Genomic DNA, 27,717 nt, shown 5'->3' on the forward strand with positions numbered 1-27,717 from the left:
CTTTATTTATTCTCTTTCATATTTAATTTATTTTTAATCTTGAATCTTTTATAATTATCTTTCAAGTCAATAATTATAATTCATACTTTTAACTCTGGCTAATAATTTCATTTTGGGGAATTTCTAGGCAATTAATGATATTTACGAAATTATCACGACTAAATTATATCATATTAAAAGTAACAGGTCAAATACTTATTCATTTTGGTGAGGTAATTACTATTTAACATTTATCTTAAAATAGTGTATTACCAGAAAAATTACAGTCATGTCACATTAACAATTCAATTTTAATGTATTTTTGATAATAGATAAGTTTGATAATTAATTTATATTTCATCAATAGGATTTCAATATACATATATTACGGATTTAAGTTTAGTATAATTGGTTCTAATATTATATTTCTAAAGATTTATAAAATTCACCGATTGACTCACAAAAATATAAAATTTTACTTATATCAACAATTATACTATGCATAATTATTAAGCAAACCTTTAGGAATAAAATAATAAGAACCACCAACAAATGTCAATTTCTCTATATATACCGTTCTGAAAATTTAAATTTAAAACCTTTTAAGAACCTAACAAAGGGAAATATTTAATTATGAAATTTCTATATTCTAATTAATTATTAATTATTATTTGATAAACTATTTGACTAAGCATCCATAAGGCTTACTATAAATACGTATGTTGACCGATTGACTTATTCTAAATTTAGCAATTAATAATTTAAATATATGAGGTTGATTTTAAATTTAAATTTTGTCATTGGAGTATTATAAAATGTAATTGATGTAATTGATGTATATGAGGATGATATTTGTTTAAATTTATATAGTCTAGATTTAAATATATAAATTTAATTAATCTGTATTTATAATATAATTTAACAATATTACATTTTAGTAATTCAAAATTTGAAAAACAATTAATACTCATCCCCTAATTTTTGTCCATACTTTAAGGTAATTTAAATTCCCTAATTTTTTGTTCTTAATTAATTTCGTTTATACATTCCTTATTTATTCAAGTCTCCTAAAATTCAAATACATTACTATTTATGTATAAATACTTCACTTTCACACAAGAATTCTTACACTATCACACCACCACCAAACAAAAACGATTATCTTTGTTTCTAAGGTTTATATTTTTTCTTGTGTTTATATCGTTCTTTTTGTTATTTAGTTTTGTGGGTTAAAAGTGTTATTGTTTTCATATGGTTTTCTAGGAAAGAGGAAAAACGAAGATTACTTCTGAGTCATGTAGGTTGAATTGTATCAAGGCAACAGACAACAAGGTTAGTTATGATAATTTAAATGGAAGATTTCAACTCTATTTAGGTTATAATAATATGGAATTTTGGTGTTTTACTGTCAGATGATATTATTAAAATTAGTTTTAGATTTATGTAAAATATATTATTAAAATTATTATGAATATTTAACATGATATCATTTTGTTATGTAGCCAATCTTTCAAAAGTACCAATGACTCGAGAAGGAGCATCAACGATTTTGTCTTTGGATTTGGTAAGCACTCTAAATTAAATCATATTTCACATTTATATGTCTCTAATAAATATATGCTTTAATATTTTGGTTGTTTATTCAAACTGGTGTTCAAGCTATTTCGGATGCTCTTCTTATTGTGCCAATGACACCGGTTGAAAACTCCAAACTTAACACTTAAGTCGCTATAACTTCTTTGACTGTAAGTTTTTGCACCTTTGACTTATTTTGAATCAATTGGTTAAAAGGCTTATATTTCATACTCTATTTGATACTCTTATCATATTATTACGGTAAGGTTTTATATCAATTACAATTATTTGGTTTTCCATTTTTGTTTGTATTTATATTAATAATTATATGATTTTTTTATAATCTCTTTAGGTTATATACCAAAATCGAAGATTCAATGGAGATCTTCACTATTTCGTTTTTCCGGGTAACGTGAATCAAATTTTCCGGTTGCAAATTTTAACATCAATTTTACATTTTTTCACATGATTCAAATCTTCTATAATTTGTAATTTATTTATTATATGATATTATTATTAATATTTAATCTTATCATTTCAGGTTATTGTCCCCAACTTGATATAGCTAATTTCATGGATTGAAGATTATTTGATAAGATTTCTTTTATATTGTTTAATTGATGTATATTTATGTTAGTATTCATGTATTTATTTATTTTTCACAATTTATATAATTCAATTGATCATTATATAATTCGGAAATAAAATTTAGTTGATTATTCTTTATATGCTTTGTTATTGCTAATTATTATTATGAAAACAAAATGAATATAATGTTTATTAATTATCAGCATTAAATATTAATGGCAAGTTAGAAATTGATTCACTATTTTTGAAAATATTTTCATTTCAAATTCAAATTTTAACTTAATAATTAATGTTACTTTGATGACTAGATAATAACTTTTCAGTTTAGAGTTTACTTTTTTCCAAATTTAAATTATATTCAAAGGCTCCTTCCGAATATAATTAAATCATTTAACAGTTTTCTAATTTTTCTTAATTTACATTATGATAGTCATTTATCAAAATTAATTACTTCCTATAATAAAATTGGTGAGATTAACTTTTCTAATTCCATCAAATATCTCAAAAATTGATATCATTTGAATAACCGGATTAAAATCATATTCAATTACCAAAATTACATATCATTCATTTACCATAATTATGCAAAATCACCGGTTTATGAATTAATTGTAATTAAAACCTTTAATCTATAATATATATAAACGAAAACATAAAAATCATATGTGTCGCGATGTGATCGCTCGCCCTTTTTTTGGAGTCACCAGATTTGATTGATTTTTAAATGGAGGCTTCTCATGCATTTGACCCGAATTCATGGGTATGGGTATACCAAACCCAGATATTCCTTAAACGGGTTATAACATCTCATTAAATAACAAATTATTCTCACCAAATTATAGATGTTAAAATCCTATAAAATAGGATATACTAAAAATTAATATCTTATTTATTTTAAAAAATATATATATATTATTTAAATTAAAAAACCAATTTTATAGTAAAAAAAAAATAAACAGGTATTGGGTCTCATCAAAACCATATAGCTTTTAAACCGAGTTATAACATCTCATTTATTTGTGAAACAATTTGTCATCAAACCATAAGTATATTATTAATATTCATACAATAAAAAAATATAAATTTAAAAAAATAAATATTAGAACAAACAATATAAAACAACGTCTGATCAAACCATAAGTATATTATTAGCTATCATAAATATTATTTATAATTAAAAAAAACAACTTTATATAAACAAAATAAACGGGTCTTGGGTCTCATCAAAACCATATAACTTTTAAACCGGGTTATAACATCTCATTTATTTGTGAAACATTTTATCATCAAACCATAAGTATATTATTAACTTTCATACAAAAAAAATATAAATTTAAAAAATAAATAAATATTAAAACAAACAATATAAAACACCCCCGTAATACGAGGGACAAAAACTAGTTATTACATATATAAACAGGAAAATGTGTTGACTTTTTTTATTTTCAAGAGTTTAAGAGATCCAGTTTCATAACATTTGGTACTAAGCTTATTAACATATTTTCATATTGATTTATTTATTATGTTTACTTAAATTTTTATCATCGACTGTTGTAGGAATTATCAAAAGCAGTTTTAAATTCGAGTTTGAATTCACAACAGTTTTTAAAATATACATGATTTTCAAATTCGAATTCAAAACAGTTTTAAATTTAAATGATTGATTATTAATGTTTTTAATAACACCCAGGTTATTTGAACTATGGAATAATAAAAGTTACATTTAATCATACATTATGAATAATGTTTAATGTATAATATTATTTCTTTAATGTTTAATACGATCTGATATTAGTATTCACGTAATGTGAGATATAATTTATCATGTTGCAACCAACTATTTTGAAGAACATGAGGTTTTCAAATGCATCAATGTCAGACGTAACTCACATGGTATATTGGCATTGCCAAAGTAAGCGATTTTAAAGTATATGGAAACTTTGAATGATTATATTGTAGTATTGTTTAAAAATGTTTGTCAAAACAGACTCGGGTCACATATCAAAAACATGTTCGGGAAAATGTGAGTTCCGAGTAAAATGATTTTAGTTCAAACGTGCATTTAAATTAACAAATATTTCTTTATTATAATTTTTTAATTACCGCGTTTTAATTAAGGTAACCAATAAATTATTATTAATTAATCAATGTATTTACGTTTTTATAAAGATTCTTATAATACGTGTTTTAATTACGTTAACCAAAAATTAATTATTAATTAATGTATTATTGTTTCTATTGAAATTTCTATAATTTTCATGTTTTTATTAAGGTAAACAAAAATTAATTATTAGTTAATTTATTTTCTTTTTTTATACAATCATATAAATCCGTATTTTAAACTTTTAATTAAGGTTACAAAACATTTTTAAAGTTATTGAACAAGAAGTATGTTCTATAAGTTTATGAGGTTAAGAAAGAATATGTAGCTATAAGTGAAGCAAATAACATTTTGTCTTTTAAAATTTTGATGATTGTTTGTTGATTAAAGAATGGGCAAAGACACATGGTATGAATTATCCCAAAGCCGGACACTTTAATTCTTATTCACTAAGATGTTATTTTAAATGTTTGTTTTTTAGTTTTAGTTTAACACTTTTTGATGTTTGTATCTTAATTTTTTCTTAATATTCATCACACATTTAAACCTGATTAAATACAAAATTTGACCAATTAGCAACAAACTTTTAAATCTTTCTATACTCTTTAACCTCAACAAACATTTTCATTTTCTTATATCTATCCATTTTTTTAATTATGCCTAAATGTCAAAATTAATGTTTAAAATAAACACACCATTTTATTAATTTAAAAATAATAAAACTTTTCATATGTTTAAATGAGACGAATGTGTGGGTTATTAGTTTACTTGTAATCGTCTTTGTATTTACACATATAATCGTAGATATTCACTACAATTGATTATTTGTGCTAAATAATCATCATCTTTAATTTTAATGATGTAACATCCCGAAATTTCAAAGTGATATTAATTATATTACTTACTAATAGAGGGAAGTTTACTCGGGTTGTCAGGAAATAAATAATAGAGTAGGAGTTGGTATGAGTCGGGCTAGTGTTGGATTAATGGAGACAGGTTAAATGAGAATGGGCCTTAGGTCCATGGGATTTCAGGGATATAAATACCCTAGCACCCCAAAATATATTCATTTCTATCATTATCCAAACACACACATACACCACAACTTCGCCGGCGGCCGGAACCGGGCAGATCAGAGGAGAGGAACGGGCAGATCCGAGAGAGAGAGAGAGAGCGATTAGTTGTGTTAACAAGTTAAACGAGATCCAAACAAGCTCAAAAAGGTATGATTCTTGATCTTTGAAGTTTAAAGATCCAAGCTTTTTAGTGTATAAGCGACCGAAAATGGTCGGGAAGCGTAGTGGGTGATATTGAACCATAGCAAGGGTGTTAAAATCGCTCAAAATGCTGGAAAGAAACCGAACAGCGGCTGTCTGGGCAACTTCGCCTGCATCTGGGCAACTTCGCCTTCAAAGCGATGAACTTCGCCTGATGAACTTCGCCTGCAAGCTAAGTTCGCCTGATGGCAACTTCGCTGTAAAGTTAAGTTCGCCTAACTGGTAACTTCGCCTGAGGCCAAGTTCGCCTGATGACAACTTCGCCTGAAGCCAAGTTCGCCTGATGACAACTTCGCTGTAAAGCTAAGTTCGCCTAAGGTTTAACTTCGCCTAAAGCCAAGTTCGCCTGAGGTTTAACTTCGCCTAAAGCCAAGTTCGCCTGAGGTTTAACTTCGCCTAAAGTCAAGTTCGCCTGAGGTTTAACTTCGCCTAAAGCCAAGTTCGATTAGAAAATAAATTAAAAGCGATAAGTTAAAGTAAGCTAATACTAGGCCACCAGATTAGATCAGGCGAGTATTGATACGTGTAACTTGTACAGTCAGCCGAGCTCAGTTAAAGAAGGGATTTACAGATATCAGAGGAAGAAGCAGAGTCCAGGTGAGTTTCTAGCCCCATTCCTTGTTATGTTTTCGGGGCTGTGTGCATACTCGATGTGAAGTGTGAATACACTTACCTTAAGTGGTAAGTGTATGCTATAGATGTTATACGAGGTATATATTTTATAATGCTGGTCGGTACGTGAACGATCTTCGGATATTGCACGTATCGCCAAGGATAGTAAATTCCAAGTGGTTGATAGTGTGTATGAATGTTATGATGTGACTTGTTTATTACGTAAATACCGAACTGATATGAAGTGTGATATAGGCAGGTAGAGGTAGAGTGTGTTAAAAGTGGCAAGAGTCTAGTAAGGGTGTTAGTGGCATAACGTGAGCGCGTGATAGGGAAAGCCTGTACGTGCCATCGTTATTATGTGTGTATGATTGTTGATGTGACTTGCTTATTATGTAAATATTGTATTGATATAAAGTGTGCTGTAGACAAGTAGAGGTAGAGTGTGATAGAAGTGGCAGAGTCTAGTAAGAGTGTTAGTGGCATGACGATAGTACGTGGTAGGGTAAGCCTATACGTGACTTCGTTATTAAAGTGGCAAAGTGGCATAACGTTATCCGTTATTAAAGTGGCAAAGTGGCATAACGATATTCGTTATTAAAGTGGCATCAAGTGGCATAAAGTGGCATAAGTGGTTAAGCTGTAGGTGTAATTAAGAGGCTAAGCTATAGGGGTAATTAAGTGGTTAAGCAGTAGCAAGTTAGATAGTGGACTACGTGTCTTCGGATACGCATATGATGCATGTAGTGGTTGTATGATAAGTTGCTTGATTAACTAGAACTCACTCAGCGTAGCTGACTTTTAGTATGAACGCAGGTGAGCTGACTATAGAGTTAGCATGAGGATGGCACATGGCATGGATTGAACGGCTGGCATCTGAAGAAGAAGAAAGGATGTTTTAAATATAAGTTTTGTGTTAAGGTATCAAAGAAAAGATTTAATGTTTTGTAGCAAATGATTGATGTTTTACCTTTCCGCGAAAAGTTTTAATGAACTCAGTCATTTGAAGAACTGTGTTTATGAGTAAATCCGACGCTAAAGTAAGGTTACCGGGTTCGGGGCCTTACAAATGATACATTCCAAGCATTTATACATTTATTTACTTTTGTTTTTAAGAATCAAATTTGAGAACTCTTTTGTAGTATTTTGAACTACTTACTAGCATTTTGAACGGCAACATTTTATTTTAAACACGTTAATACACTATATTGTATTTAAATATAATTTTTTATTAACTAAAATATAGTAAATAAAAATTAATATGTTATTAATTAAAATTTAGGCACTTGTAACATAAAATTATAAACGATTTTCAATATATTTATTATTAACTACATTATACCTTTTTGATAAACAAATTTTTAATATTGAATATATGCTCACACTTTTCTTTTTTCTATTTTCTTTTTTAAAATGATACGAAACATAATTTCAGTTAACCAATACTATTTTATTTTCTTAAAACCAATTAAAATATATGTTTTATTAAAGATGTGTATACAAATCAATTTATGTTAATTAGAGGCGCAAACATATTTCTCCATTATTTTTTTTACTTATATATGGTTAACTCAATTTATATTGTTTCCAGAATTTGCAAGAAAGTTCACAAATTTAATTGTAGTCCATATAAAAAAAATCACTTTTTTGGTTTTTAAGTAAGATCATACCAATTATTTTTTTATATTTTAATTTGAACTAAAATTTTCATAAAAACATTATGCTAAATAAAATCAAAAAGACCAAAATTATTTTGACTCATAGATTGGTTCTAAAAGTCTGTGTGCCAACAATGTTACTAAGGAATATGGATCAGAAGAATGGTTTGTGTGATGGAACTACATTGCGAGTAATTAATTTGGGTAAACGTTTTGTTGTAGTAAAAGTGATTTCAGGTACTAATACTGCTTATCGCACTTACATAATTCGTTATGGTCTAACACCTTCAGATAAGAAACTTTCGTTTAAATTAAAGAGAATGTAGTTTTTTCCAGTTGTATTCTGTTTTGGAATGACCATTAACAAAAGTCAAGGTCAATCTCTAGCGAGAGTTGACATATATCTCACAGACTCGGTGTTTACACATCGTCAACTCTATGTAGCTTTATCAAGAGATAAGTGTGGTGTTAAAATTCTTATATTAAACAAGGAAGACAAAGTTACAAAATAAATTAAATATGGTTTCCAATGAAGTCTTTTTAGTAGCTTTTGAATTTTACATGTTTAACTTTTGATTATGTTTTCAAAGGTTGTAATTTGAATGTTGTTTGGGTTTATCTTTTTATTTCACAATCATTGGTTATCGTACCAATATTATTTACAACTTAAAGTATGTTGTCGTCTCGAATAATATATAACAACTTATGTTGTCCTTTTAAATGACATGTGTTTGTTCAAAAATTTAAATATTTTCACCCGTGTCGTATACGGGTTAATAACCTAGTGATGATATGAAGTGCAAAAAGTATCATGTATGAGTGAATATTACTTTTATATTTTCTTAACATGTTTTGAAAACTCCTTATTTGTTACAAATATTTTTTTTTGGAAATGTACATATTCAAAGACAGGTAGTAAAAAAATCCACATCACATGAATGGGATGTAGTGAATTATTTATATGACTATCAACAAACTCACATAAATGCCTTCACTACTTCACTATTTTTAAATGGCATATTGGATTTTAATGATTTTAACTAAATGTTATTGAACAATAATAATTTTAATTTAGTTTATTTTCATTGGTGGGTCTAATTTCAATGTCAACGTTAAAAAAAACTAACTGTGTTAAGTTTTTATGAATTTCAAACTCAATTTTTAGGTCTTTTGATTGGAAGGATGAGACAAGCCGATTGATGTAAAACTTAGCTCGAAACAATGTTCAAAACGGCTTGATTAGTGCTTCATATCAGGTGTTTGAACTTCAAATTAACAAAAATTAAGCCGTTATCATTTATATATATTAGCATTTTTGGAGGGCTTTAAATTAGTATAGTAGAAATCGTTAGTCGTTGATCGAGCGGTGGTGGGTAAGGACCGGAGATTAATTGAGTTAAAGAGGTTTTTACAAGCATGCTATGCTTTTAGGCCATGTGGTATGTTCTAACCCCTACATAGGTTAAAGTGACATGACACTTTAAAGATGGATAAAATCACTCCTCACTTGTATTAAGTGTGTTAAAAAAGCCCATAGGTTATACTTTTAACGGGTTAAAAGGAACAATATATATTAATTATGTATTAATTACTAATTGATTTGTTATATTAATTATGTGTTAAATGGGTTAAACCATTTTCTTTAAATGACATAGAGTAAAAGAGAAAAGAAATGATGATGTAGAGCTTATATGAAATTAAGATGGGTTAGTGTATATCTCATGACCTCGACAAGAAAGATGATGATGTAGAGCTTATATGGAATTAAGATGGGTTAAGAAAGACATTCTTGATTGCCATTGATTACCCACAGTTGACTGAGAATTAGTCGCATCTGAAGGCGTTCATACCAATCTCTCTCTTACCCCTTCGACCTTGTCAACAACCACAACCCTAACCCTATTATATTATTACTAATACTAATATTAATCCAGATCGATCGCATGAAGAACGTTTTTCATCCAATCGCCCTGTTATTATTATTATTATGTCCCAATCCACCGATGTCTCATACAGGTAATTTCTCTATTCCATTCATTTCAATCAATCCATATCACATATTCATTCCTATATATATATATATATATATATATATATATATTTATAGAACTTACACATGTGTAGGTAAATGTTTAAAAACTTGAAGAACATATCAACAAATTATGTACATAACATACATATATAATTGTATGTACAGGTAAAAAAGAAATATTTACAACTGTATATAAATCATTGATAAAAATTATATCAAATGATTTAGGTTGGTTCTTACAATAACTTAGTGTTTTGTAATGAAGCTTACCTTGTGTATGTATGCGTGTGTGTGTGCACAGTGAGAAGATCATATTAGAACACACAGAACAAATCTTAATCATTTAATTTTGATTTTCTCACATGAAACACTCACACTGATTTATCTTGATTCAATATCTCTAGACATGTAGTTTCATCTTCTTTTAATAAGCTACTATGTCATTAAAACGGATGGAAAAGTAAAACTGCCTTGTGCTAATCTTTGTTTCGGTTTCTTTAAAACAGTTGTGGTTCATGTGGATACCCTCTGAATCTAGCATCCTCAAACCGAATAACATCCGAAATCGGCTCTAAGTATCGCAAATCCATAAAAAAAGGTTCTATATCTTTTGAATCCATCGATCTCAGTCGATTCACTCAATTAGACGAGCCATCTTGTTTTCCAGTTTGTTTAAACAACCACAGTTCAAAAACAAAGTTATTATGCCGCCAATGTGGCGTCCAAGTAGGATACGGTTATGGTGACACACATACCATTCATGATATTGAATCACATTATAAACAAATTGTTATAAAAATCCGAGCTTTACAACCGTTAGATACCAATGACCAGCTTACAAATGAAGGTAGTTGATCAAGACAGTTATTCTTCTATTATGCATCTTCCTGATGATTGTTTGTTTTTCATCTTTGAAAAGTTTGACTCGAGTGCTGACCGACAATCTTTTGGTCTAACCTGTCACCGCATGCTTCATATTCAAAATATAACACGTAAGTCCTTGGAATTTGGATGCTCGTTCTTTCGGTTAAACCGGGACTCGCTGTCTAAAACTATTACCGACATTGATTCAATCATTCTTGATAAGTTGATTAAACGTTTTACGCGATTAGAGCTCTTATCTTTATCTGGGTGTGTAAATCTTCAAGATGCGGGTTTAAGTCAACTGCAAAATCACGGGTCAAAGCTGAAGTCGCTTTATCTCGATTGCTGTTTCAAAGTTACCGACATGGGTCTTTCTTCGGTTGCTAGCGGTTGTCCAAATCTTTCGTTTATTAGTCTTTATCGTTGCGATATAAGCGATAACGGGTTAAAACTAATAGCCAGATCGTGTCGGTTTTTAAAAGACTTGAATCTCGAGTGGTGTTCTCGTATAACCGACACAGGAATCTCTTTTATTACAAACAATTGTCGTGAGATTCGAGCGATCAAGATTTCACACTGTGAGAAAGTCAAAGGAGTTGGGTTTGACAGGTGTTCTGAAACTTTGGCCTGTTTGGAAGCTGATTCTTGCAAGCTTGAACCCGAGGGCATTTTGGGTATTTTGAGTGGAGGCGGGCTCGAGTATCTGAATGTTTCTTCTCTTAGTTGGTGCGTTCGTGGGGACGGTTTAAGAGCGATTGGTCACGGGCTTGGTAGAAATATTAAAATTTTGAATTTTCGGTTATGTAGAACGGTTGGTGATGAAACAATAATGGAGATATCGAAAGGGTGTCCGTTGTTAAAAGAGTGGAATTTGTCTTTGTGTACTGAGATTGGGGTTTCGGGATGGGAGTCCATCGGCAAATATTGTGATAATTTAGAGCGGGTTCATGTGAATGGGTGTCGGGGGTTTTGTGATCGAGGGTTATTGGCTTTAAGGAACGGGTGTAAACGTCTCTCAGTTATTTATATTACGAGATGTCAAAGAGTGAGTTCGTTGGCGATAGCGATGTTCAAGATGGCAAGATGGGATGTTGAAATGAAACCTGAAGAAGTTATGTGTATTATGCCTAAACATTTCTTTTGATGGTAATTTGTTAAAAGATTGTTTTAGATGGAAGTTATTTTGAAGTGTATTTGGTTAAAATGTCACAGGGGTTTATCTAGTTTATAGTGAATATTTGGTTAATATGTGGATATTTCTAAAGCCTTTCAAACATGGTGAATTTGACCCAACCGGCTAAGTTTGGTTTCGGGTTATTCGGAGGCTTAGTGTAATTGGGTTTTAGGTCACGTTGGGTCATGTTTGGTGTTAAGATACAGTGAAAAAGCACACACTATATTGAAGTGCTTAAGTTGTGATCACGAATAAGTGATATGAATTGAATATATTTAACATTCTTCTCTCAAAGCTATTGAAGCTTTCGGTTTGTTTATTGTTCTGTAAATATAGCTAACAAGTTGATTCATCAAAAAGCTTCTAGGCTAACGAAACCAAAAAGTTTTCATCAAAGTTACTTAAAACAGTTAAGAGTCTAATCGAAACCAAAATCAAAACCGAAACAAAACGAATCCGAACGTGTGAATGTGAATGTATCTATCGTCTCATTGCACCGCTAGAGCCATCATCCATGTCAGCAATGCCTATCTTCAAAATGAATCTTTTGCTTTGCTGGTGTTTGCAACGATATGATGGAGGCTTTCAACACCGTTTATGGTTGCAACATACATATCACACACTTCATTCCAACACATTGTAGCCTCCTTAATAACAACTTTAATTCACTAATTAATTAGTTGGGGGCGGTTATAACTCACACAAGATGAATTCTTTCAACATTTTTCTGAGTAGATTAGCGGGACCACATGACCAACGGGGGCTGTTGATATTGTTAAGCTTTGAAGGTACTCGGGAGTTCGTTTTTGACCTATAGATTAGATTATTAATTTGATGAAAAATAATTTAATATTCGACACCGCAACTCACCTCCAACAAAGAGAAATTTCCACCCCTTCCACAGTGGTTCTGTCTTTCCAGCCACCAGCATCTTCAATTGCTTTTATACGTCATACACACTGTCCCCTAATATCATAAAAAATACCATTTACATTCTCAAAATACTCTCTTTTATAATCTATTTGAGTAGGGATGTTAGATGTAAACAAGTCAAGCTTAGTGGCTCATTTCAAGCTATGTTTTTAAAGCTTGAGCTCGACTCGTGAATTCTTCTTTTCAAGCTCGAGCTTGCCTCATATTTATTTATTTATTAATTTATATGCATTTATATTTATATATATAACGTAATATGTTATTTAATTATTTTTATCATAGTTTTTTATATAATAATTATTATCATATAAATGAGAAAAGGTTTGTTTAGGTCCGTGAGCCAGCTCTATCTGCATAAGTGAAGCCATGTTTAAGCTCGAGCTCGGCTCGTTTCGAGCTCTATGTCTAAAGCTCGAGTTGTAGTTTTCAAGCTCAATCTTGACTCTTATTTATTTGGTAATTAATTTACATAAGTTTTTATTTTTTATGTATATTTATAGCCAAGTGTTTTTAGATTTATCATAACCATATTATTTAGTTATATTTTATTATAATTTTATATAGTAATACTTATTGTATAAATATATATCGTATTTATTCGCTATATAAGCTATATGAAAAAATATATATCGTATTTATTCGCTATATAAGCTATATGAAAAGGATGTTTAGGCTTGCGGGCACACATGAGTTCAATAAGCTAAGCTTGGGCTCGTTTATTAAACAATGAATTTTTAGGCTCGAGCTCGTTTAAACTCGTCTTGATTTGAGTTTTTAGCTAGCCGATATCGAGTGATTCATAGGCGGGGCTCATTTACAACCTTGTATGTGAACAAACATTCTTATTCTTACCATTAAAACCGAAAAATTGACAAGTTGAAGAACCCACCTCTTGCTCAACAGCAAAATGATAGGCGAGTCAGTGACATCTCTTGGAGCCGAGTCATGATGCATTCATTAGCAAAGAAAGTCTTCATCCGGCTGGAAACCTGCATCAAATATGACCGACTACAAATTCGCAATCGGTCACATAATCCTTTTTTAAATCTTCACGAAGAGCACCAGCTTTGTATCCATTTCTGTTGTTTCTGGTTTCATATTTCACATTCACTCCTCTCTCAATCCACTTTTTGCACTCTGATTCCACCATTTTCTGCATATAATTACTGATTTACTTAGTAAATAGATCATTTATCTTTGAGATTTTAAGTGTGTGTGTGTTGGGGGTTACCCTTAGATACTGATTGGTGGAGTCACAAGAACTTGCACAATGAGACGGTCCGATGGCCATGTGAGTGCACACAGATCCAATAGAGAGTTTGTAGACCTGATAAGATTGTAAGTTAGTAGTATATTTCACACGCATAAAACATTAACCGTAAATAAGAGTACCTTTTTGTGGTGATTTATATGGTATTTCTGGATATTCATTGATTTCTCTAATTATGCTATGAAATATATGCATAGAACAGAGATTAAAATAAACATGTGTGCCTCTTTTTCATTAAACACAGGTATTTGAACCAATACCATGGGGTAACATCTGTTTGCTCCAAATCTTCTTTTAGGGCTAAGGGCTTCCAACTTATACCTCTTTTTTTCCCATAGTCTTCACCAAAATGACCAAACAGTCTTGTACAAGCGTTCGATGAACATCATTACTGACATCATAACGCATATGTAAAGTGCTGCCGTTAGTGGAGGAATCACCATTGTGACCCTCATGTCTTGCCATATATCTGTGAAATTCCCCGCAAAATCTTTGACTGATTTTACCTCAGGCTCGGCTAGAAACCAATTTCTCATGGTGAAAGTGTACAAAAAGAGTTCAGAGGGACGACGTTTAGATACATTGAAGCTATGCCTTGAATAGAAGGTGTGTGCTTTGGCTGAAGATGCCGACATGGTTTTAGCGGTGGAAGATAGTGGTGCATGGAATGAATTGCTAAAAATGGGCCACTTGGCAAATCGACCAACAGAGACGTGGACAACGTTCAAATCACTTATTTTTTATTAAGGTAATAAATCTTGAATCTCTTTTAATTGATTTTTAAGTTCGTATTTTTGTTAATATATTATCGTTTCTTGATGCATTCTAGTCACATTTAGATTTTAATCAGTTTAATGGTGTGTTAATATTAATGGTGGTGAGTCTGAGAGTGAAATTATATATAAAAAGGTTTAAAATGCTCACCTAAGGGAGCGTTGATATTAATGTGCAACACATTACACATGATAATCTTGCCTTCATGTCATATAACGGCGTCAAAGGTTTGACTTCTCTTCTTAGTTGCCAGATGTCAATGAGTGATCTTATCATCAACGTCTTAGACACGTAAGTAGGTGATATGGAATGCTGCATGCATCTTTCTCATACCAGTAGATATTTTTTTTTCTTTAGGAGATTAATATGTAATTATGGGCATGCTTGATATTAAAAGCAACCGTTTTTTTTAAAGAATATGCACTTAATTGAGATATTGTTCATGATTGATAGTGGACATATATAGATTCCTACTAGAAAGATTGTTAATCCAAATTATGTATGAATCTATGTTGTTTCATCTTTTTTTAGCTCAACTTATTAGTGATATAACATAACCCAACCTGTTCTTGTGTAAACGTGTCGGAACTTTTAAACAGTTTAATAGTTTGGTAGTTCTTCAGCTGGGGCATAGAAGGTAGAGTAATATTTGCCATTACGATACATTTTACTGTTGCCACTGGTGTGCCGAAACACTAGATAACATATCTCTAATCTTCTTATATACAGTTGTTCTAATAATGTATTGTTGCAGGGTTGTTCTTATATACAGTTTGCCATTACGAAACACTAGTCAGTTTCTCAATATATTGTTGCAGGGTTTTGTTATTATATACAGTTGTTCTAAGGATGTAAACGAGTCGAGCTACTCATGAATTAGTTGAGATCAACTCACTAAAAGCTCAAATTAAGCGGAGCTTTAAGAGCTCGTGCCTGAACTTCACATATTTACTTTGACTAGTATTGCAAGTTTAAACCAACCTTTATTTAGTATAAATATAAATATAGTATTTCTTATTTATATAATAAAATATACAATTACACGAAATTATAAAAAACAAACTAAATAATATATTTTTTGTCATATGTAAAATTATAATTATAAATTGGGGAGGGTTCAATGGGGAACTTAAAAAAAGTGGGGAACTAGGGAACCATGCCTTTTACATGTAAAAAAAATAATATAAAACTCGATTTCACATGTAAAAAGTTAGTTTTACCATTAACTTTTTTGGAGTTTTTGCTTATATATACATGTAGAAGACATTCCAATAAAAAAAATATTATTTTTTTACCTTTTTTTAACTGATTTAAAAAAAAAATTTAATGAAAACGCCTTCTGCATGTGTTTATATGTAAAAGCTCAAAAAAAGATTATGTAACAATGTGTTTTTAACATGTTAAAAAGGAAAATACATTGGGTAAGTTGGAATCGGGTGATGGCGGAGAGAAAACAAGGGGGCGTCGTTCTGGGTTCGTTAAGGAATATGAATTTGGGCTTATTAGCTAAATGGTGGTGGCGATTCAAAACGCAACCGGACCGGCTTTGGCGACAAGCGGTCACTGGTGTGTTTTAATGATCATGGTATTAAAAGTTCTTCTAATAAAACAATCTTTTCCGACGGTCTTTTAATGTTTCCTAACGGGTCCCCACAACTTCCAAAAACATGGGAAATTGTGCCTTCAAATTCAGTCTTTCAAGACGCATTTAGGGTGAATTTGTACCAAGAAGACGAGTTTGGACTGAGTAGACGAGATCTAGAAAAATCCTTAATACATGTTATTGTGTAACATGTATTAAGCATTGTGTTTTATGTATTAGATAAAAAGACACAATGGTGTGCGAAAAGACACAATGACGAAAAAAGACACAATGACGAAATAAGACACAATAATAAGCGAAAAGACACAATGGCGAAAAAAGACACAATGGTGTGCGAAAAAAGACACAATGATGAAAAAGACACAATGATAAGCGAAAAGACACAATGACGAAAAAAGACACAATGATAAGCGAAAAAACACAATGACGAAAAAAGACACAATGATAAGCGAAAAGACACAATGGTGTGCGAAAGACACAATGGTGTGCGAAAAAACACAATAACGAAAAAAGACGCAATGGTGTGCGAAAAGACACAATGGTGTGCGAAAAAAGACACAATGACGAAAAAGACACAATGGTGTTCGAAAAGACACAATGATGAGCAAAAAAACACAATAGTGTGCGAAAAGACACAATGACGTGATTTTTGTTTTAAATTTTACGTAACAAAAATCATACTCGAATTAAAGATAAAAAAACGCTTGTTATTATGATACTATTTTTATAAAAAAATGTCATAGGAAAAAGTTATAAACGTTCTAAAATGTTGGGGGTATTAACATGTGTCTTGCATGTGAAGAGAGAAAATGTGTACAATTACCTATATACCCTTTTTCTTTTGCCCCCCCTTGACACATGTCAATTATTTATGGCTTCTTACACTTCTCATTTTTTTTACTCTTTATAGAATAACTTGACCCTTAAAATATTTCAGCTAATCTAAGGAATTAGTGGTTATTGGTTATAGAATTCAAATTCCAATTTCATCAAATACTTTCATTATAATTTCATCAAACTCTTTTTTTTCTGTTACATATTATAGATTACTAGTTTACTACTCATGCAGAGTAAACAATCACATTATCTCATCATCTCCAAATAGTCTGCACCTCTTTTGTTTGCTTGTTTGTTTCTAACAAACATCAATTGTTTCCCCATACACCATCCCAACCACCAGCAAGTGCACCTTTCGGCCCCTCGATTTGAGTTTGAGGACCATGGGGTCCATTCGGTCCAGGCTTGATACGCCTTGTTTTAACACCCAAGATTCGGAATACAAATCTGGCTAACTCTCCGTATAATAATCCTGACCGATCAAACAATTGCAAATAGTATTATGGTAAAATGGGTCAATTTGAGTTATGCTTTAGTTTAAAGCGCACATCATTTTATTCAGAAATTTAGATTATACCTGAAGAAGAGCCGACATGAACATGTGAAACGCCAGTGCGTTTTGGTCAATCAGCATTGCTACTCGTCCAAAGACTGTTACAACTCCTTGCATCTGAACACATCAAGAGATAAGTTATAAGATTCACATGTGAATTTATACCAGCTTCATTAGACTTTTAACGTTCTAGAGTATACCATAATAATGTTATTTTACTTACCACACGCATCAAAGAAATCCAAAATCCTGGAGGTTGTGAAGGCGCGCCAAATGGATTATTGGGATCCCCGTCACCATATGGGCCGCCCATGCCCATACCACCCATTCCATAACTATTATTATACATTCCTCCACCATACATGCCACCGGAACCTCCAACATACATGCCACCGTAACCTCCTCTATACATGCTGTTTCCATATAAGCCACTATTATAAGATCCCATTCCACCATAAGAACCATAACCTCCAGTCCCATAACCAGAGTTGTAACCCAAAGTGGAACCATAACCCGCACCTGATACATAAGATAAACAAATGGTCCAGTTAAGCGTAAACTGTAAAGGTAGAATTGAAACCATGGTGGTATTAACTCAATTATTTTAAAAGTTGGTTAAACTTTGATGGTTTTTCTGGGCTAAATAATTGATTATCAAAATAGAAAACCGACCAAGCTTTAGTAATTTTGTTAGTTAGGCACTTAGCTCGTTAAAGATGAAATGGTGGTTACCTCCGTACGTCTGTTGTTGTTCCCATGGCCTAGAGGGTACAGGTCTCCCAAGTGTATTTCTATTAATTGCTGAAGTTGTATCATTTGTATTAACAATTTCACCTGGTCTTGCAGTACCCGAAGCCTCAACTACATCACTTGTGCTCCCTGCAGATGGTGGTTTAAAAGGAGCGGGACCAGAAGACGGCCCGCCAGCCCGTTCCCATGGTTTGGGAGGTGGACCACTGCCTGAATTGTCAAAGAAAATATATTTATGTTAATATCAAGACAGATAAGACTCTTAATATATATATATATATATTATATGTACAATGATGTGATATGCAAGATTGTGTTATGTTTATATATCATGTGTATTTATGCATATGTTACAAAAAGAATAGATAGCGATAGCTGATATTATAGTGTTGTACTGGTATAAAACTGAATATTGTAGTTATATAGTTTTTCTGCCACCCGTAACTCAAATACTCAAACCGTCTGTATAATTCTGGTTATATATCTTTATACAAATATCCTATCGAAGGTTGTACGTTACAGAATGGGGTAGTGGATATGAAGAGAAAAACATTTGGTTTTATCAAACCGAAACTAGTAAAGTCAGGATGATAGTTGAATATAAACAAAGATATGTTAGGTGTGGCGACTGATTAGAAAGAAGAGGGGAAACCGATACTAGTAAACTCAGGCCAACTGGAAGATTGAGATTGACAGGTTTTGAGGTTCAAAATCAAGGTTTGTTTAAAGCTTATAATAATGGAATAAAACAGAAAGAAATAGTTTAGAAATTGAAGATGATATTCCAGCTACGCATAGTGGGTCGGATGATCCAGTACAGAATTACAGAGATGAGACAGTTAATCTTTTAGGCCATAGTTTTGAGTTTTTTGGTATTACCAGCACAGATGCAGACCTACTCTTGGAGTATTTCGTTGGCAGCAAGTTTTAGTATTGAGAAAACCCTCAATTGTTTAGCCAACAAATACACCCTCGTGAGACCCTCCAATGTAATAAGATTGATTATCTTGCTAGTTGATATTGGACCGTTTAGACAAAACCAACCTTGTGACCCTTTAATTATTTTGTTTAGCCTAAATTTTGCAGTTGCGGCCAACCCTGCTGTGGCCACCAGCCTTACGCAGCCGCTGGTCAAACAGAATTTAGCTGCTGCAATTTTTGTTTATTTCTTGGACAAGAAGTGATACTCTATTGTTGGGAATTTCAGTTCAAGTGCATTACTTGGCGTGCAAGGTTAAGTAACAAGATTTAAGAAGTGGATAATTATAAACAATTAAATGTGTTTAGATTTAATTGTTAGTATAATTATTATGTCCTATTATTTAGCAATCCTAGTTGTAGTCTAAACGTGATAGGTTAAATTATAAATACCCGTGCTTTGGGGTTAGAGATTGTAATTGAGTTTTGTAAAGTTTCTCACTAATAATATTCGTGTTCGTGTGTGAGTTCGTGTTCCATACCTGGTACCAATTCCATTAATTGGTATCAGAGCGTTGTTAATCGACATACCTGGAAACCGGCGTGAAGGTCGGACCTGTGGTCGGAGTAGCCTGTGACGTGAGGAAACTCCCACCGGCGGCGTTCAAGACCTGCAATCGGAACCGACCTGCGACGTGAGGGAGTTCCGACTGGTGAGCAGCGTTCAGTCGACTTATTCAACCTGCATCCTCTTTCGGTTGCTGCGTTCATCAATTGAAGGACCTGGGCAACCAATTACCGGAGTAACCTACAACGTGACGTGAGGGAATTATTTGGTTGGCAGATGTAGTGGTGGATTTTGGGATCTGCTCAAGTCCAATTATTGGGTCTTGGTTTGGTTCGAAAGGCCAAAAAGAAAAAAAGTAAGATTTCACATTAATTGATATTTCAATTAATTAAAATATAATCTGTGGTGTTTAGCTTTAAAACCGAAAGGTGTGTTCGGATTAGATTCAGAACTGGGTTTAATCGTGTAGGCTGGAAAAACTGAACCAGTTACACCAAAGTCTTGTTCGAAAACTTGCAGCCGAAGAAACAAGATGGGTGACGCGAACCAAGCGAAAAAGGAGACGATCTCCGGGTCGTTTCAGTGTCCGCGTTTGACGAAAACGAACTACACGATTTGGAATATGCATTTCGAGGTTATTTTTGGGATTCACGGAGTTTGGGATGTAATTGACCTGGGCTCTAATGATGTGAAGAAAAATAACATCGCGTAGGCGCTTCTGTTTTAGTCGATTCCCGAGGAACAGATACTTCAAATCGATAATTTTAAATTGGCAAAAGAGATGTGGGATGCCATAAAGTCAAGAAATATGGGTGCGGAACATGTGAAGGATGCTAGACTTCATACGTTAATACGTGAATTTGACGATTTTATGATGAAAGAAACCGGAACCATTGATGAGTACGCCTCCAGAATAACCGCAATCTCTTCTAAAGCAGCCACACTTGGACAACCGTATGAAGGAAGCTAGTTCAGAAATTCTTCACAAGCCTGCCGAGCAGGTTTATCCAAGTTGTAGCATTCCTCGAGCAAGTGTTAGACCTTAAAACAGTCGGTTTTGAGGATGTTGTCGGGAGGTTGAAGGCTTACGAGGAGCGTATCAAAGGGCACGTGTTACGTTCTGAAGAAGGTAAACTTTTGTTTAATAATTCCGAATCCTCTTCGAGTTCGAAACAGTCTTCAATTGAGTAGGGGGCACGGGAAAGGTTCGAATCGAGGACATGGTAATGGAGGTGGTAGTGGACCTGGCAATCAGAATCGTGGTTCACAAGGAGGGTCCAACGAAGGGGATAAACGAAAGGGTAAAAAGGATTACTCGGAAGTTCAATGCTTTCGTTGTGATGAATTTGGTCACTTCGTTTCAAGGTGTCCGGAACGAAGGAAAGAGAGAGAAGCACATTTGGCCGAAGTAAAAGAGAAAGACCCGTCCATCTATATGGTGCAGTATGTTCCAGAAAAAGTGTACTTGAATGAACAGAAGGTTATACCAAAAGATTACAAGGGTGGTTCAGACGAACAAGACTTGTGGTATTTGGATAACGGTGCGAGCAACCATATGACAGGTAATTTATCTTTTTTCTCTGAGTTAAATAAGCGTGTTGGTAGCAAAGTTAAATTTGGAGATGGGTCTTATGTTGATATTTGCAGGAAAGGGTCGATATTGCTAGTCGGTAAAACGGGGGAGCAACAATTATTGACCGACATTTTTTATATTCCTAGTTTACAAAGTAATATTATTAGTCTTGGGCAAGCAATAGGAAGTGGTTGTGATATTCGTATGAAAGACGATTACTTGATGTATGATGATCAAGGAAAATTGTTGATGCGGGTTAGTCGATCCAAGAATCGTCTTTATACAATTAAATTAAAGAGGGGGAAACCCGTGTGTTTACAAGCCCAGATTGATAAAGAGAATTGGCTTTGGCACGTGAGACTAGGACACCTAAATTTCGAGTCTATGAAACAAATGGTGAAAAATAATATGATCGTTGAAATGCCAAAAGTTGATCAAAAAAATCAAATTTGTGACTCGTGCTTAGTTGGGATGCAAACGAGGAAACCGTTTCCGAAGTCGGCGACATTTAGGGCAACCCAAGCCTTGGAACTAATCCATGGAGACTTATGTGGGCCCATTACTCCTAGTACCATAGCCGGAAATAGGTACGTGTTCGTCTTAATTGATGATTTTTCACGTTTCATGTGGACTTTTTGTTGAAGGAAAAAAGTTAAGCATTTGATACCTTCAAGCGATTTAAAGTCATGGTGGAAGCAGAAAATAGTGAGAAATCAAGACGTTTCGAACCGATCGAGAGGGAGAATATCCTTCTCGTGATTTCAATCGGTTCTCTATAAACGAGGGGTTTATTCGGCATTTAACCGCTCCATATACACCACAACAAAATGGTGTTGTAGAGAGACGGAACCACACGATATTGGATATGACTCGGAGCATATTAAAAGCGAGACTTGTACCGAATTATATGTGGGGTGAAGCGGTGAGGCATTCAACCGACGTGATTAATAAAATTCCATCTCGAGCGTTAAAAGACAAAACACCGTATGAGATGTTAAAATGAAGAAACCGGATCTTAAATTTCTTAAAGTTTTTGGATGTGTTGCGTTGCGTATTCGAAAATAGTTGCGGGAAATATTAAGAAGTTAGACAATCGTTCGACTCGTTTAGTTTATCTCGGAAGCGAGAAAGGTTCGGCAGCGTATCGTTTATACAATCCATCGACTAGAAAAATTGTTGTGAGTCGAGCGAGTGACACGATGTTTGATGAAAAACAAAGTTGGAATTGGGGTAAAAGTACCGAAACAATCGACGAGCAGGATCGAGCACCTGGAAAGTTTTGGGTTAACTTTGGTGATGAAACTGACACTGGAGAATGAAGCGTTTATACCGAAAACATCAGGTCGAGCCCTGGGTCAAACTCTACGAGTTCAAGTGGTGACGGGGGTGAAGAAGACAATGAAGAACCGATAGTTGAAAATGCTCCAACAAGCCTTGATGGTACAAGCAACACAGTTACACCTGAGCCGGCTGTTCGGAGATCTTCTCGAGCGACGGTTACCCCGATACATTTAATGATTATGTCTTGAATTCGAGTATAATTGATGAAGATTTGTTATTTCTTGCTAATGATGAACTGGTTTGTTTTGATGATGTAAAATCGAAACCGGAGTGGGTGAAAGCAATGCGTATCGAGATTGACTCGATAAATAAAAATAATACGTGGACGTTGACCGAGTTACCAGTGGTGCAAATGTGATTGGTTTAAAGTGGGTTTTCAAGGTTAAAATAAACGCAGATGGATCGCTTAATAAACACAAGGCGAGACTCGTGGCAAAGGGTTATGTTCAGCAACCTGGAGTCAATTTTGACGAGGTTTTCGCACCAGTGGCTAGACTCGAAACGGTTCGTTTGTTATTATCTCTCGCAGCGAATGGAGGTTGGGAATTGCATCACCTCGATGTCAAATCCGCGTTCCTACATGGTGAGTTAAAAGAAGAAGTATTTGTTACTCAACCGCTTGGATTTGTTAAAAAGGGTGAGGAGCACAAAGTATACAAATTATCCAAGGCGTTGTACGGCTTAAGGCAAGCTCCTAGGGCGTGGAATACAAAGCCGAACGGTATTTTGTTAAATATGAAGTTTCACCGGTGCATAGAAGAACAAGCGGTATACCGAAAAAAAATTGGAGCCGACCTTTTAATAGTCGGTGTGTACGTTGACGACTTAATAGTGACGGGTTCCAATTTAAACTTAATAATGAAGTTTAAGCGCGAGATGCCTTTAAACTTTAAGATGTCGGATTGGGAAAGCTAACTTATTATCTCGGAATTGAAGTTTCACAAAGCAAGGATGGGATAAAAATTAAGCAAGAAGCGCATGCCAAGAAAATTTAAGCAAATTTAAGCTTAAGCGGGAATCAAGATTTGTAATCCTGCTCAAATTCCATTGCATCCGAGTATAAAAGTTTCTAAATTTGAAGATGAAGAAGATTTTGATGCTACGATATATCAAAAGATTGTCGGGTGTCTCCGGTACTTTTTACAAACTCATCCCGACTTGGCGTATTCGGTCGGAGTCGTAAGCCGGTACATGCAAAGCCCGAAGTAATCTCATGCAACTCTTATAAAGCAAATTCTTCGTTATATTCAAGGTACTCTTGGTTTTGGCATTTTTTACACTCGTGGGAAAAACGTGTTAGTTGGTTATAGTGATAATAGCCATAACATTGACCAAAATGATGGCAGAAGCACTACGGGGCACGTATTTTATCTTGGGTCTTCACCAATTACTTGGTGTTCTCAGAAGCAAAGTACAGTTGCACTCTCATCGTGTGAAGCAGAGTACATGGCGGCAAATGCAGCTGCGTGTCAGGCGGTTTGGCTAAGGGACTTGATAAGTAAGTACAAGGAAATTCAAGCAGTGGTGTTACGTATCGATAATACATCAGCGATACCTTTTGTGAAGAATCTGGTTTTCCAAGGAATGACCAAACACATTAAATCTCGGCTTCACTACATTCGGGAATGTTTTGATCATGAAGAAGTAAACGTCGAGCATGTTAGTGGTGTTAAGCAATGTGTTGATATCTTGACGAAGGCTCTTGGGAGAATCAAATTCAAGGAGATGCGGGAATTACTTGGAGTTGAAGACTTTTCGGTTTCGAGTTCGAAATTCCGGGGGTGATTGTTGGGAATTTCGGTTCAAGTGCATTACTTGATTTAAGAAGTGGATAATTATAAACAATTAAATGTGCTTAGATTTAATTGTTAGTATAGTTATTATGTCCTATTATTTAGGAATCCTAGTTGTAGTTTAAACGTGATATGTTATTAGATTATTAATACCTGTGCTTTGGAGTTAGAGATTGTAATTGAGTTTTGTGAAGTTTCTCAATAATAATATTCGTGTTTGTGTGCGAGTTCGTGTTCCACCGGTACCAATTCCATTATCTATCTGCCGTCTATAGGGTAAAAAAAACACTTGAAAATATAAAAGAATTATTAAGTTCAAAACTGTTAACCCACCCAATACATCAACAAACACAGTTTCAAGGTTTTATAAAGTGAATTCAGCCAGCATAATTTCCTTCCTTCCACTAAATAATTGAAAACGATAAAAAGCCTAGCAGGATGTATGGATCGATGACAAATAATAATAATAAAAGATGATATGAAAAGCGAAGAACTAAATTAAAGATGGAACCTGATTGTTGCGAAGAATTATTGGTAGCCATGAATAAACCCCAGCAGCACCAAGTAAGAGTAGAGATCGATCGAATCAATCAGATAGATAAGAAAAGGAAAAGAATAGGCGGTCAAAGTAACGATGGAAACAAAGGTCTAAATAAGTGTGTTCAATTCAATCCTTTTTTTTTCCGATTATGGATACGCGATTTCTATCCGCGTCTTGTGTCACCCGGGTTAAATGCTTTATAATTATCATTAGTTCGTAGCAGGGCCAGCTTCGAGAAAACACAACAGGTTTTGGGTTGAAGACTAAAATTTTATTGAGCCTTACGTAAATTGAGTATTTTATTGAGTTTAAATAATTTAATATATATATATGGGTTATAATTTAGGTTGTGTAAATAACTTTATGTATAAAAATATGATTAAACATGTGTCAAATGAGACTAGAACCGATAATCTTTTGGTTGAGAGTACTACCCTTTTGCTACTAGACCAAACTAATGGTTATGTAATTGAGTTTTAACATTAAATGTACATATTGTTTTTAATAAAAATATATATAACTTAAAAAAAAAATTCAGACCTAGTGGGGTGTCAGGTCTCTGGCCGTCGACCACCAAGCCACACCCAATGACCGGCCCTGTCATAACGTTAAAAGTTTCATGGTGAAAATTGACAGTATAAAAGTTTAAAATAAAATATTATTTTGCCAAAGTTGAAAGGCTAAAATTTTAGTGGCTAAAGTCGTATGATATTAAGGAAAAAAGTTTTATTATCAAAGTTGATGAATCAAAAGGTAAGAATGTGAAACTAAGGGGTGTTTGGGTGTGCTTTAAATAGGGGTGTTCAAAACTATCCGAATCCAAATCTCTATCCGAATTATCTGACTATCCATATCCGAACTATCAGAATTTTTGGATATCCAAAAATTCAGATATCCGAAAATTCGGATTCGGATAGCAGTTTTCAGATTTTTCGGATATCCGAATTATCCGGTATTTTAACTTTAATATTTTTTAATTTTATTTTATATTAAACATAAAAACAAAACCCTAATCTAACATACCACAAACACACCAGCCGTTCCTCTCTCCCTCACTCCTTCCTTAACCCTCATTCCTCATCCCTTCTGCCTCCCTCATTCCTCACGACAACACCATCGCCGCCCGTCGCAGTGTCAGGTCCCCGATTGTTGGTAGATCGTTAACAAATTAAGTCATAACTCACACAATGATGTGTTGACAAGAGAGTTAATGACGGGTTGCTATATTTAGAAAGAAAACCGTTTGATAAAGGCGGAATCAATAACAAACGATTTGGTTGCTGAACAACTAATTAAAGGTAACTAACACACAAGATTCACTCAAAAGATTTCCATTTACATAATTATCAATCATACAAACGATAATCTATCTAGGGTTTCTTGATGGGAAAGTTATGTCCGTACAATTCTAAGAATAGCCGTCACTCAACAAATATTCTCACTTAATTCGTATTCAGCTCCTCTCCTAGAGGTGTGCCCTAAGTATTTCTTTTATAGGCCTAACACCTCTGGACAACTGTCATTCCTTCTTGAAACCCTAAATATAACGTACATATTCAAATTTATCCTAAGTGTAAAACAAGTCTTCCGGGTAGGCTTTGTAGAAGTAACCTTCTTCGAGTAGACTTTGTACTCTGCCTTCCTTGTTAGAATTGGTAACCTTGAAGTGTGTCCGGGAACAGTTTTTCGGGTATGCTTTACTTGGAGTATTTTCCAAAGGAAAATACTCACCAAGCAGACTTCAATCTTCTTGATTATATCAGACTTTGCCCGACATAAACTTACTAGCAACCTTGTTCTTCAATGGTCCCATCAACTCCTTGCTTGGAATTAGCTTATTAGCAAAGTGTGCTTGGGAGCACTGTACCCTGCTTGAGTTGAACCCTGCCCGATGTTACTTGAGATATTTCATTACACATCAAGCTTACCCGGGACCACTGTATTATTAAAGAATACCTTGCCCGATCTTCCAATCACTTGGCTTCATAAGCTTGGTTAGCCAAGAGCTTACTCTGAAGTAAACCTTACTCGGCTATGAGGAACAAACCTGCTTGATATAGAGAACCTTGCCCGGGTATACACTAATTAGTGAACCCTGCCCGGGTAAACCCTAAAGAGTGAACCCTGCCCGGATATCCTCTAAAGAAGACTTCAAGAAGAGAACCTTGCCTGATAGGCAAAATATCATGCCCGGCTTAAGTAAAACCTTGCTCGAATGTCTCAGGTGTGCCCGGTTCCATACTTAACAATATCTGAGGAGGTTGAGAAGATTTCAATCTTCCTTGTAGTCAGTTTTGGGTCAAATCTTGACTCAACACGCAGCAGTGCAGCACCAACTCCTTAACCCTCGTCCCTTTCCGATGCCATTGCTAATCTCATCAACCTCTATAACACTGTGAGATC

At 33.8% G+C, this 27,717-nt stretch overlaps 3 protein-coding genes across 3 annotated transcripts; 2 read left to right on the forward strand and 1 right to left on the reverse strand.

Moving 5' to 3' along the window:
• Positions 1-10,163: 10,163 nt before the first annotated feature.
• Positions 10,164-11,858, forward strand: LOC143560548 (F-box/LRR-repeat protein 12-like). The gene has a single exon (XM_077048828.1). The coding sequence runs from the start codon at positions 10,649-10,651 to the stop codon at positions 11,828-11,830; it is 1,182 nt and encodes a 393-aa protein (XP_076904943.1). The 5' UTR covers positions 10,164-10,648; the 3' UTR covers positions 11,831-11,858.
• A 5,736-nt stretch (positions 11,859-17,594) lies between these two features.
• LOC143560551 (peroxisomal membrane protein 13-like) lies at positions 17,595-20,269 on the reverse strand. Its single transcript, XM_077048832.1, has 5 exons — positions 20,090-20,269; positions 18,563-18,809; positions 18,054-18,349; positions 17,855-17,947; positions 17,595-17,749 (listed from the first exon to the last, which is right to left on the reverse strand). The coding sequence occupies exons 1-5, from the start codon at positions 20,267-20,269 to the stop codon at positions 17,729-17,731; spliced, it is 837 nt and encodes a 278-aa protein (XP_076904947.1). The 3' UTR covers positions 17,595-17,728.
• Positions 20,270-20,847: 578 nt separating this feature from the next.
• Positions 20,848-23,895, forward strand: LOC143560552 (uncharacterized). Its single transcript, XM_077048833.1, has 5 exons — positions 20,848-21,020; positions 21,243-22,226; positions 22,982-23,079; positions 23,190-23,267; positions 23,378-23,895. Exons 1-5 carry the CDS (start codon positions 20,848-20,850, stop codon positions 23,893-23,895), a joined length of 1,851 nt encoding a protein of 616 aa, XP_076904948.1.
• Positions 23,896-27,717: the final 3,822 nt, after the last annotated feature.

This window comes from Bidens hawaiensis, unplaced genomic scaffold, assembly GCF_021521415.1.
Source record: "Bidens hawaiensis isolate Kalapana, Puna unplaced genomic scaffold, B.hawaiensis_p1.1 tig00020379_1, whole genome shotgun sequence".
Lineage (NCBI taxonomy): Eukaryota > Viridiplantae > Streptophyta > Magnoliopsida > Asterales > Asteraceae > Bidens > Bidens hawaiensis.